Source organism: Oncorhynchus nerka, unplaced genomic scaffold (genome assembly GCF_034236695.1).
Source record: "Oncorhynchus nerka isolate Pitt River unplaced genomic scaffold, Oner_Uvic_2.0 unplaced_scaffold_946, whole genome shotgun sequence".
Taxonomy (NCBI): domain Eukaryota; kingdom Metazoa; phylum Chordata; class Actinopteri; order Salmoniformes; family Salmonidae; genus Oncorhynchus; species Oncorhynchus nerka.
In genome coordinates, this window is record NW_027040364.1 from 202,769 (window position 1) to 216,577 (window position 13,809).

Sequence of the window (13,809 nt, forward strand, 5' to 3'; positions counted from 1 at the left end):
GGTGCGTGTAAAAGATCTGCGGGCTGCCGGCTTGCTGCGGGCCGGTTCTAATAATAAATCAAGATCATCCCAGGGGCCGTAAAAAACCTTCTTGCGGGCCGGATGTGGCCCGCGGGCCTTGACTCTGACATATGTGCTCTAGCTGGATGCTGCAGTGTACCCAAGAGCCTCTCGGTGGATGCTGCCGTGTACCCAAGAGCTTCTAGCTGGATGCTGCAGTGTACCCAAGAGCCTCTAGGGGGATGCTGCAATGTACCCAAGAGCCTCTAGCTGGATGCTGCAGTGTACCCAAGAGCCTCTCGGTGGATGCTGCCGTGTACCCAAGAGCTTCTAGCTGGATGCTGCAGTGTACCCAAGAGCCTCTAGGGGGATGCTGCAGTGTACCCAAGAGCCTCTAGCTGGATGCTGCAGTGTACCCAAGAGCCTCTCGGTGGATGCTGCCGTGTACCCAAGAGCCTCTAGCTGGATGCTGCAGTGTACCCAAGAGCCTCTAGGGGGATGCTGCAGTGTACCCAAGAGCCTCTAGCTGGATGCTACAGTGTACCCAAGAGCCTCTAGGGGGATGCTACAGTGTACCCAAGAGCCTCTAGGTGGATGCTGCAGTGTACCCAAGAGCCTCTAGGGGGATGCTGCAGTGTACCCAAGAGCCTCTAGCTGGATGCTACAGTGTACCCAAGAGCCTCTAGGGGGATGCTACAGTGTACCCAAGAGCCTCTAGGTGGATGCTGCAGTGTACCCAAGAGCCTCTAGGTGGATGCTGCAGTGTACCCAAGAGCCTCTAGGTGGATGCTGCAGTGTACCCAAGAGCCTCTAGGGGGATGCTGCAGTGTACCCAAGAGCCTCTAGGTGGATGCTGCAGTGACCCAAATGGCGTCGGTAGCAACTGCTTGCACGCACGTTACCACTCCACTAGGTCTCCCTGTCATGGCTTTGCGCCATCAGTACAAACACCAACACATCTTGACCACCAAAGTCCATTTGATATCACAAAGCTGTCCAGTACTTTATAAATACCCTCTCCTGTTGTCCTGGTTTCCAGTGGTTTGCAAAAGAGGATGTCTTCCTTAATTGACCCCCCATAAACGTAACGGACATATACCAGGAGCTGTGCCAGGTCTGTTGACTCATCCAGCTGTAACAGACATATACCAGGAGCTGTGCCAGGCCCTGTTGACTCATCCAGATGTAACGCATATAATTCACTGGCTTGTATGCGAAGCAGTAATTGTTTCTAAACATCTCCTGCCGTGTCACTGATGCGTCGTGAAACAGTGTTGTTTGATGAAGGATTGTCTGTATAGTTTTTTGAGGCATTGTCCCCCCAGCATTGTCCCCCCAGCATTGTCCCCCCAGCATTGTCCCCCCAGCATTGTCCCCCCAGCATTTTCCCCCAGCATTGTCCCCCAGCATTGTCCCCCAGCATTTTCCCCCAGCATTGTCCCCCAGCATTGTCCCCCAGCATTGTCCCCCAGCATTGTCCCCCAGCATTGTCCCCCAGCATTGTCCCCCGAGCATTGTCCCCCAGCATTGTCCCCCAGCATTGTCCCAGCCATATCCACGGCAGCAGGAAGAATGAAGTCCTCCACAATAGTATGGGGCTTGTCTGTCCTAGCTACTCCTCTACAATAGTATGGGGCTTGTCTGTCCTAGCCACTCCTCTACAATAGTATGGGGCTTGTCTGTCCTAGCCACTCCTCTACAATAGTATGGGGCTTGTCTGTCCTAGCCACTCCTCTACAATAGTATGGGGCTTGCCTGTCCTAGCCACTCCTCTACAATAGTATGGGGCTTGTCTGTCCTAGCCAGTCCTCTACAATAGTATGGGGCTTGCCTGTCCTAGCCACTCCTCTACAATAGTATGGGGCTTGCCTGTCCTAGCCACTCCTCTACAATAGTATGGGGCTTGCCTGTCCCAGCCACTCCTCTACAATAGTATGGGGCTTGCCTGTCCTAGCCACTCCTCTACAATAGTATGGGGCTTGCCTGTCCTAGCCACTCCTCTACAATAGTATGGGGCTTGCCTGTCCTAGCTACTCCTCTACAATAGTATGGGGCTTGCCTGTCCTAGCCACTCCTCTACAATAGTATGAGGCTTGTCTGTCCTAGCCACTCCTCTACAATAGTATGGGGCTTGCCTGTCCTAGCTACTCCTCTACAATAGTATGGGGCTTGCCTGTCCTAGCTACTCCTCTACAATAGTATGGGGCTTGCCTGTCCTAGCTACTCCTCTACAATAGTATGGGGCTTGCCTGTCCTAGCCACTCCTCTACAATAGTATGGGGCTTGCCTGTCCTAGCTACTCCTCTACAATAGTATGGGGCTTGCCTGTCCTAGCTACTCCTCTACAATAGTATGGGGCTTGCCTGTCCTAGCTACTCCTCTACAATAGTATGGGGCTTGCCTGTCCTAGCCACTCCTCTACAATAGTATGGGGCTTGCCTGTCCTAGCCACTCCTCTACAATAGTATGGGGCTTGCCTGTCCTAGCCACTCCTCTACAATAGTATGGGGCTTGTCTGTCCTAGCCACTCCTCTACAATAGTATGGGGCTTGTCTGTCCTAGCCACTCCTCTACAATAGTATGGGGCTTGCCTGTCCTAGCCACTCCTCTACAATAGTATGGGGCTTGCCTGTCCTAGCCACTCCTCTACAATAGTATGGGGCTTGCCTGTCCTAGCCACTCCTCTACAATAGTATGGGGCTTGTCTGTCCTAGCCACTCCTCTACAATAGTATGGGGCTTGCCTGTCCTAGCCACTCCTCTACAATAATATGGGGCTTGCCTGTCCTAGCCACTCCTCCACTATAGTATGGGGCTTGCCTGTCCTAGCCACTCCTCTACAATAGTATGGGGCTTGTCTGTCCTAGCCACTCCTCTACAATAGTATGGGGCTTGTCTGTCCTAGCTACTCCTCCACTATAGTATGGGGCTTGCCTGTCCTAGCTACTCCTCTACAATAGTATGGGGCTTGCCTGTCCTAGCTACTCCTCTACAATAGTATGGGGCTTGTCTGTCCTAGCTACTCCTCTACAATAGTATGGGGCTTGCCTGTCCTAGCCACTCCTCCACAATAGTATGGGGCTTGCCTGTCTTAGCCACTCCTCCACAATAGTATGGGGCTTGCCTGTCCTAGCCACTCCTCTACAATAGTATGGGGCTTGCCTGTCCTAGCCACTCCTCCACAATAGTATGGGGCTTGCCTGTCCTAGCCACTCCTCTACAATAGTATGGGGCTTGTCTGTTCTAGCTACTCCTCTACAATAGTATGGGGCTTGTCTGTCCTAGCCACTCCTCTACAATAGTATGGGACTTGCCTGTCCTAGCCACTCCTCTACAATAGTATGGGGCTTGTCTGTCCTAGCCAGTCCTCCACAATAGTATGGGGCTTGCCTGTCCTAGCCACTCCTCTACAATAGTATGGGGCTTGCCTGTCCTAGCCACTCCTCCACAATAGTATGGGGCTTGTCTGTCCTAGCTACTCCTCTACAATAGTATGGGGCTTGTCTGTCCTAGTCAGTCCTCCACAATAGTATGGGGCTTGTCTGTCCTAGCCAGTCCTCTACAATAGTATGGGGCTTGCCTGTGCTAGCCACTCCTCTACAATAGTATGGGGCTTGCCTGTCCTAGCCACTCCTCTACAATAGTATGGGGCTTGTCTGTCCTAGCCACTCCTCTACAATAGTATGGGGCTTGTCTGTCCTAGCTACTCCTCTACAATAGTATGGTGCTTGTCTGTCCTAGCCACTCCTCTACAATAGTATGGGGCTTGCCTGTCCTAGCCACTCCTCTACAATAGTATGGGGCTTGCCTGTCCTAGCCACTCCTCTACAATAGTATGGGGCTTGCCTGTCCTAGCCACTCCTCCACAATAGTAATGGGGCTTGCCTGTCCTAGCTACTCCTCTACAATAGTATGGGGCTTGCCTGTCCTAGCCACTCCTCTACAATAGTATGGGGCTTGCCTGTCCTAGCCACTCCTCTACAATAGTATGGGGCTTGTCTGTCCTAGCCACTCCTCTACAATATTATGGGGCTTGTCTGTCCTAGCCACTCCTCCACTATAGTATGGGGCTTGCCTGTCCTAGCCACTCCTCTACAATAGTATGGGGCTTGTCTGTCCTAGCTACTCCTCTACAATAGTATGGGGCTTGCCTGTCCTTGCCACTCCTCTACAATAGTATGGGGCTTGTCTGTCCTAGCCACTCCTCCACAATAGTATGGGGCTTGCCTGTCCTAGCTACTCCTCAACAATAGTATGGGGCTTGTCTGTCCTAGCTACTCCTCTACAATAGTATGGGGCTTGTCTGTCCTAGCTACTCCTCTACAATAGTATGGGGCTTGTCTGTCCTAGCCACTCCTCCACAATAGTATGGGGCTTGCCTGTCCTAGCTACTCCTCAACAATAGTATGGGGCTTGTCTGTCCTAGCTACTCCTCTACAATAGTATGGGGCTTGCCTGTCCTAGCCACTCCTCTACAATAGTATGGGACTTGCCTGTCCTAGCCAGTCCTCCACAATAGTATGGGGCTTGCCTGTCCTAGCCAGTCCTCCACAATAGTATGGGGCTTCCCTGTCCTAGCCAGTCCTCCACAATAGTATGGGGCTTGCCTGTCTTAGCCACTCCTCTACAATAGTATGGGGCTTGCCTGTCCTAGCCACTCCTCTACAATAGTATGGGGCTTGCCTGTCCTAGCCACTCCTCTACAATAGTATGGGGCTTGCCTGTCCTAGCCACTCCTCCACTATAGTATGGGGCTTGTCTGTCCTAGCCACTCCTCTACAATAGTATGGGGCTTGCCTGACCTAGCTACTCCTCTACAATAGTATGGGGCTTGTCTGTCCTAGCCACTCCTCTACAATAGTATGGGGCTTGTCTGTCCTAGCCACTCCTCTACAATAGTATGGGGCTTGCCTGTCCTAGCCACTCCTCCACAATAGTAGGGGGCTTGTCTGTCCTAGACAGTCCTCCACAATAGTATGGGGCTTGCCTGTCCTAGCCACTCCTCTACAATAGTATGGGGCTTGCCTGTCCTAGCCACTCCTCTACAATAGTATGGGGCTTGCCTGTCCTAGCCCCTCCTCTACAATAGTATGGGGCTTGCCTGTCCTAGCCACTCCTCTACAATAGTATGGGGCTTGCCTGTCCTAGCCCCTCCTCTACAATAGTATGGGGCTTGCCTGTCCTAGCCACTCCTCCACAATAGTATGGGGCTTGTCTGTCCTAGCCACTCCTCTACAATAGTATGGGGCTTGTCTGTCCTAGCCACTCCTCTACAATAGTATGGGGCTTGTCTGTCCTTGCCACTCCTCCACTATAGTATGGGGCTTGTCTGTCCCAGCCACTCCTCCACTATAGTATGGGGCTTGTCTGTCCCAGCCACTCCTCTACAATAGTATGGGGCTTGTCTGTCCTAGCTACTCCTCTACAATAGTATGGGGCTTGTCTGTCCTAGCCACTCCTCTACAATAGTATGGGGCTTGTCTGTCCTAGCTACTCCTCTACAATAGTATGGGGCTTGCCTGTCCTAGCCACTCCTCCACAATAGTATGGGGCTTGTCTGTCCCAGCCACTCCTCCACTATAGTATGGGGCTTGTCTGTCCCAGCCACTCCTCTACAATAGTATGGGGCTTGTCTGTCCTAGCTACTCCTCTACAATAGTATGGGGCTTGTCTGTCCTAGCCACTCCTCTACAATAGTATGGGGCTTGTCTGTCCTAGCTACTCCTCTACAATAGTATGGGGCTTGTCTGTCCTAGCCACTCCTCTACAATAGTATGGGGCTTGTCTGTCCTAGCTACTCCTCTACAATAGTATGGGGCTTGCCTGTCCTAGCCACTCCTCCACAATAGTATGGGGCTTGTCTGTCCTAGCTACTCCTCTACAATAGTATGGGGCTTGCCTGTCCTAGCCACTCCTCCACAATAGTATGGGGCTTGTCTGTCCTAGCCACTCCTCTACAATAGTATGGGGCTTGTCTGTCCTAGCCACTCTACAATAGTATGGGGCTTGTCTGTCCTTGCCACTCCTCCACTATAGTATGGGGCTTGTCTGTCCCAGCCACTCCTCCACTATAGTATGGGGCTTGTCTGTCCCAGCCACTCCTCTACAATAGTATGGGGCTTGTCTGTCCTTGCCACTCCTCCACTATAGTATGGGGCTTGTCTGTCCTAGCCACTCCTCCACTATAGTATGGGGCTTGTCTGTCCCAGCCACTCCTCCACTATAGTATGGGGCTTGTCTGTCCTTGCCACTCCTCTACAATAGTATGGGGCTTGTCTGTCTTAGCCACTCCTCCACAATAGTATGGGGCTTGCCTGTCCTAGCCACTCCTCTACAATAGTATGGGGCTTGTCTGTCCTAGCTACTCCTCTACAATAGTATGGGGCTTGCCTGTCCTAGCTACTCCTCTACAATAGTATGGGGCTTGTCTGTCCTAGCCACTCCTCTACAATAGTATGGGGCTTGTCTGTCCAAGCCACTCGGTAGCTCACCATATAAGACGCTTCTAGCCCCTTCTTATTAATGGTATCTGTTGCTTTTATACATGTCTTACTACTCAAAAGTCATGTTAATTCTCGCTCCAAAAAACTTCTGTGGCTTATTTGTCAAATTGTCATGTTTATTTTCTAAATGTCTGCGTAAGAGTGATGGTTTCCCGCGAGAGAGTAACGGTTAATGTGACTGGATGTTCATTATTTGACAAGGCTACTCATAATTGACATTGTGTTGTTATTTCTCTGAGCACTAGATGGTTTTATTTGTTTTGGGCTACTCAGGCGAGAAAGAAAACTCACCCAAATGTATAGCCTCATTGGAAAATATAAATAAACTGTTTGAATTTGTATTTTATTTGAAAGAAAACCCCTTGAATTAAGTGTTCTAAAACTATTGACCTGTAGTGTATCTCCACCAGAAGGACATTAGTTATACAGTTATCATAATTTACAATGACTTAGCCCAACTAGTTGCTAAATCCAGGTTGACTGTTGGCAGTAATGTGTCAACCATATCCAGACACTATATCAGGTTCTTGGTATGCAGCTAGCATACTATGATGCATTATAATGGTCATGGTTCTTCCATGTCTATTCACTCAGTGCAATGTTACTCAATGTTCTTCTCTCTGATATAAGGGTCAACTAACATCAAGAATTGTGATAGTCCACCTTTAGTGTAGCATGTTCATACCTCAGGCTCCTTGACGAAGACCAGCTTGGTGTTAATCTCCTCCAGGCTGATGAGAGTACGATGTCTGATGAAGTGATGGAATGACACAGCCTCCACGTACTCCTGGATACCTGAGGGAGGGAGGGAGGTAACAATGATCATTGACTACATAACATGTATCCACCTGAACACGCCCACTGACTCATGACTGTCCATCCCTGGCTAAACTAAACAGAATATGACATCAAAAGGTTCTAGAGTCTAAAGCCAGCAGGCCTCTAAACAGGAACTACAACATGATCATTAACCTTGGAACAGAACCGTTACCAGAACCACATGACATGATGAATAACATCAAACGAGACCTGAAGGAAAGGCTGAGCGAAGCCCACTGGAACGAGCTGAGAGGGGAAACGAGACCTGAAGGAAAGGCTGAGGGTAGCCTGCAAAGTAATGTCATACTTTCCAGGTCCATACCCAAACAGTTCGAACTACTAATTTTGAAAATTACCCTCTCCAGAAATAAGTCTCTCACTGTTGCCGCCTGCTACCGGCCACCCTCAGCTCCCAGCTGTGCCCTGGACACCATTTGTGAATTGATCGCCCCCCATCTAGCTTCAGAGTTTGTTCTGTTAGGTGACCTAAACTGGGATATGCTTAACACCCCGGCAGAATTAAGAACAGATATAGCCCTTGGTTCACTCCAGACCTGACTGCCCTCGACCAGCACAAAAACATCCTGTGGCGGACTGCAATAGCATCGAATAGCCCCCGTGATATGCAACTGTTCAGGGAAGTCAGGAACCAATACACGCAGTCAGTCAGGAAAGCTAAGGCCAGCTTCTTCAGGCAGAAGTTTGCATCCTGTAGCTCCAACTCCAAAAAGTTCTGGGACACTGTGAAGTCCATGGAGAACAAGAGCACCTCCTCCCAGCTGCCCACTGCACTGAGGCTAGGTAACACGGTCTCCACCGATAAATCCACGATTATCGAAAGCTTCAATAAGCACTTCTCAACGGCTGGCCATGCCTTCCGCCTGGCTACTCCAACCTCGGCCAACAGCTCCCCCCCGCAGCTCCTCGCCCAAGCCTCTCCAGGTTCTCCTTTACCCAAATCCAGATAGCAGATGTTCTGAAAGAGCTGCAAACCTAGACCCGTACAAATCAGCTGGGCTTGACAATCTGGACCTCTATTCCTGAAACTATCTGCCGCCATTGTCGCAACCCCTATTACCAGCCTGTTCAACCTCTCTTTCATATCGTCTGAGATCCCCAAGGATTGGAAAGCCGCCGCAGTCATCCCCCTCTTCAAAGGGGGAGACACCCTGGACCCAAACTGCTATAGACCTATATCCATCCTGCCCTGCCTATCTAAGGTCTTCGAAAGCCAAGTCAACAAACAGGTCACTGACCATCTCGAATCCCACCGTACCTTCTCCGCTGTGCAATCTGGTTTCCGAGCCGGTCACGGGTGCACCTCAGCCACGCTCAAGGTACTAAACGATATCATTACCGCCATCGATAAAAGACAGTACTGTGCAGCCGTCTTCATCGACCTCGCCAAGGCTTTCGACTCTGTCAATCACCATATTCTTATCGGCAGACTCAATAGCCTCGGTTTCTCGGATGACTGCCTTGCCTGGTTCACCAATTACTTTGCAGACAGAGTTCAGTGTGTCAAATCGGAGGGCATGCTGTCCGGTCCTCTGGCAGTCTCTATGGGGGTGCCACAGGGTTCAATTCTCGGGCCGACTCTTTTCTCTGTATATATCAATGATGTTGCTCTTGCTGCGGGCGATTCCCTGATCCACCTCTACGCAGACGACACCATTCTATATACTTTCGGCCCGTCATTGGACACTGTGCTATCTAACCTCCAAACGAGCTTCAATGCCATACAGCACTCCTTCCGTGGCCTCCAACTGCTCTTAAACGCGAGTAAAACCAAATGCATGCTTTTCAACCGATCGCTGCCTGCACCCGCATGCCCGACTAGCATCACCACCCTGGATGGTTCCGACCTTGAATATGTGGACATCTATAAGTACCTAGGTGTCTGGCTAGACTGCAAACTCTCCTTCCAGACTCACATCAAACATCTACAATCGAAAATCAAATCAAGAGTCGGCTTTCTATTCCGCAACAAAGCCTCCTTCACTCACGCCGCCAAGCTTACCCTAGTAAAACTGACTATCCTACCGATCCTCGATTTCGGCGATGTCATCTACAAAATGGCTTCCAACACTCTACTCAGCAAACTGGATGCAGTCTATCATAGTGCCATCCGTTTTGTCACCAAAGCACCTTATACCACCCACCACTGCGACTTGTATGCTCTAGTCGGCTGGCCCTCGCTACATATTCGTCGCCAGACCCACTGGCTCCAGGTCATCTACAAGTCCATGCTAGGTAAAGCTCCGCCTTATCTCAGCTCACTGGTCACGATGGCAACACCCATCCGTAGCACACGCTCCAGCAGGTGTATCTCACTGATCATCCCTAAAGCCAACACCTCATTTGGCCGCCTTTCGTTCCAGTACTCTGCTGCCTGTGACTGGAACGAACTGCAAAAATCGCTGAAGTTGGAGACTTTTATCTCCCTCACCAACTTCAAACATCAGCTATCCGAGCAGCTAACCGATCGCTGCAGCTGTACATAGTCTATTGGTAAATAGCCCACCCATTTTCACCTACCTCATTCCCATACTGTTTTTATACTGTTTTTTTTATTTATTTATTTACTTTTCTGCTCTTTTGCACACCAATATCTCTACCTGTACATGACCATCTGATCATTTATCACCCCAGTGTTAATCTGCAAAATTGTATTATTCGCCTACCTCCTCATGCCTTTTGCACACACTGTATATAGACTGCCCATTTTTTTCTCTACTGTGTTATTGACTTGTTAATTGCTTACTCCATGTGTAACTCTGTGTTGTCTGTTCACACTGCTATGCTTTATCTTGGCCAGGTCGCATTTGCAAATGAGAACCTGTTCTCAACTAGCCTACCTGGTTAAATAAAGGTGAAATAAAAAAAATAAAAAAATAAAAAAAGGGAAGCCCACTGGAACGAGCTGAGAGGGGAAACGAGACCTGAAGGAAAGGTTGAGGGAAGCCCACTGGAACGAGCTGAGAGGGGAAACGAGACCTGAAGGAAAGGTTGAGGGAAGCCCACTGGAACGAGCTGAGAGGGGAAACGAGACCTGAAGGAAAGGTTGAGGGAAGCCCACTGGAACGAGCTGAGAGGGGAAACGAGACCTGAAGGAAAGGTTGAGGGAAGCCCACTGGAACGAGCTGAGAGGGGAAACGAGACCTGAAGGAAAGGTTGAGGGAAGCCCACTGGAACGAGCTGAGAGGGGAAACGAGACCTGAAGGAAAGGTTGAGGGAAGCCCACTGGAACGAGCTGAGAGGGGAAACGAGACCTGAAGGAAAGGTTGAGGGAAGCCCACTGGAACGAGCTGAGAGGGGAAACGAGACCTGAAGGAAAGGTTGAGGGAAGCCCACTGGAACGAGCTGAGAGGGGAAACGAGACCTGAAGGAAAGGTTGAGGGAAGCCCACTGGAACGAGCTGAGAGGGGAAACGAGACCTGAAGGAAAGGCTGAGGGAAGCCCACTGGAACGAGCTGAGAGGGGAAACGAGACCTGAAGGAAAGGCTGAGGGAAGCCCACTGGAACGAGCTGAGAGGGGAAACGAGACCTGAAGGAAAGGTTGAGGGAAGCCCACTGGAACGAGCTGAGAGGGGAAACGAGACCTGAAGGAAAGGTTGAGGGAAGCCCACTGGAACGAGCTGAGAGGGGAAACGAGACCTGAAGGAAAGGTTGAGGGAAGCCCATTGGAACGAGCTGAGAGGGGAAACGAGACCTGAAGGAAAGGTTGAGGAAGCCCACTGGAACGAGCTGAGAGGGGAAACGAGACCTGAAGGAAAGGTTGAGGGAAGCCCACTGGAACGAGCTGAGAGGGAAACGAGACCTGAAGGAAAGGCTGAGGGAAGCCCACTGGAACGAGCTGAGAGGGGAAACGAGACCTGAAGGAAAGGTTGAGGGAAGCCCACTGGAACGAGCTGAGAGGGGAAACGAGACCTGAAGGAAAGGCTGAGGGAAGCCCACTGGAACGAGCTGAGAGGGGAAACGAGACCTGAAGGAAAGGTTGAGGGAAGCCCACTGGAACGAGCTGAGAGGGGAAACGAGACCTGAAGGAAAGGTTGAGGGAAGCCCACTGGAACGAGCTGAGAGGGGAAACGAGACCTGAAGGAAAGGCTTCTGTCCCTAGTTATAAACAAGTTATCATCAAATAGGCATTGATTAAATGTTAAATATTCCTCACCCACGTGGAAATTCTATAAGAGTAATATATATATATATATATATATGCCAATTATGTGCTGATCCGACCGCATTCTGTCCCCTATCAACACTTATTGTCAACGTCTGGCAGTGGGAATGACATAATAAAGTAGTCAAGATGGCTTGAATGAGCCTCCACCATGTATATCTAGTATCAGCTACATTTATGCCTTTACTAGACTATGGGGATGTTTTATATATGAATGCTTCCGCTCAGTGTTTGGTATCAATTGACACTCTTTACCATGGTACTTTGAGATTTATTTTAAACTGCAAAACCCTTACGCACCACTGCACTTTGTATACCAGGGTTGGCTGGCCTTCTCTAGTCACTCCTAGGCTCAGGCACTGGTATACTTTTATTTACAAAGCCATTACGCACCACTGCACTTTATATACCAGGGTTGGCTGGCCTTCTCTAGTCACTCCTAGGCTCAGGCACTGGTATACTTTTATTTACAAAGCCATTACGCACCACTGCACTTTATATACCAGGGTTGGCTGGCCTTCTCTAGTCACTCCTAGGCTCAGTCACTGGTATACTTTTATTTACAAAGCCATTACGCACCACTGCACTTTGTATACCAGGGTTGGCTGGCCTTCTCTAGTCACTCCTAGGCTCAGGCACTGGTATACTTTTATTTACAAAGCCATTACACACCACTGCACTTTGTATACCAGGGTTGGCTGGCCTTCTCTAGTCACTCGTAGGCTCAGTCACTGGTATACTTTTATTTACAAAGCCATTTTGGGTTTACTACCTTTTTATTTGTGCATTTTTATTGTTCAGAAATGTGGTGGGTCGTCTCTTCGTTCGCTGGACTTTATCCTGCTAACTGTTCCAAATGTCAGAAACTGAATTTGGTAAAAGGGCTTTATGTACTCTGCGCCATCGTCTTGGAACACCTTACAAAATACTTTTAAACTGGAAGAACTTGTCCCGATTGGTGTTTTTAAATCACTGATGAAGGATCTTGAGGCTGATTCCCTGACCTGTCAATGTTCTAATTGGCTGTTTTAGACTCTTGTGAATTCTATGGTTTTTACCAGATTACTTGTAGTTTTTCATGTTGTTTGTCTGTCATTTTTGTAATGACTTGGTGCTGCCTATCTTGGCCAGGACACTTGAAAAATAGATTTTAAATCTCAATGAGCCCTTCCAGGTTAAATAAAGAAATTATAATAATACAATCTCACTAGGTCAGGATAATAAACCTCCCTATATCCACTAGCTCCAATATATCCATGACATTTGTGATTTCCTGTAAGTGCCCGAGGGTGATAGTTTGCAGTGTGATTTCCTGTAAGTGCCCGAGGGTGATAGTTTGTAGTGTGATTTCCTGTAAGTGCCCGAGGGTGATAGTTGTAGTGTGATTTCCTGTAAGAGCCAGAGGGTGATAGTTTGTAGTGTGATTTCCTGTAAGAGCCCGAGGGTGATAGTTTGTAGTGTGATTTCCTGTAAGTGCCCGAGGGTGATAGTTGTAGTGTGATTTCCTGTAAGTGCCCGAGGGTGATAGTTTGTAGTGTGATTTCCTGTAAGTGCCCGAGGGTGATAGTTGTAGTGTGATTTCCTGTAAGTGCCCGAGGGTGATAGTTTGTAGTGTGATTTCCTGTAAGTGCCCGAGGGTGATAGTTTGTAGTGTGATTTCCTTCACAGTCCATTGAGTTATTTAAAACCGTATTTTAATCTCCCACCATAATAATAGAATATTGATGGTAGGTTTCATAAATAATTATATACACTGCCGGTCAAATATATTTTAGTGATTGTAGTGGGTGTGTCTATATCCTATTGTAGTGGGTGTGTCTATATCCTATTGTAGTGGGTGTGTCTATATCCTATTGTAGTGGGTGTGTCTATATCCTATTGTAGTGGGTGTGTCTATATCCTATTGTAGTGGGTGTGTCTATATCCTATTGTAGCGGGTGTGTCTATATCCTATTGTAGCGGGTGTGTCTATATCCTATTGTAGCGGGTGTGTCTATATCCTATTGTAGTGGGTGTGTCTATATCCTATTGTAGTGGGTGTGTCTATATCCTATTGTAGTGGGTGTGTCTATATCATATTGTAGTGGGTGTGTCTATATCATATTGTAGTGGGTGTGTCTATATCAGATTGTAGTGGGTGTGTCTATATCCTATTGTAGTGGGTGTGTCTATATCATATTGTAGTGGGTGTGTCTATATCATATTGTAGTGGGTGTGTCTATATCATATTGTAGTGGGTGTGTCTATATCAGATTGTAGTGGGTGTGTCTATATCCTATTGTAGTGGGTGTGTCTATATCATATT

General features: G+C 48.8%; 1 protein-coding gene across 1 annotated transcript in view; it reads right to left on the reverse strand.

Moving 5' to 3' along the window:
• The window catches only part of tsnax (translin-associated factor X), a 34,877-nt gene that overhangs the window by 10,029 nt on the left and 11,039 nt on the right, over nt 1-13,809 (reverse strand). Inside the window, exon 5 of the mRNA XM_065016621.1 lies at nt 7,188-7,297. Within this exon, the coding sequence (XP_064872693.1) occupies nt 7,188-7,297 (110 nt within the window). The remainder of the gene's footprint in view (nt 1-7,187; nt 7,298-13,809) is intronic.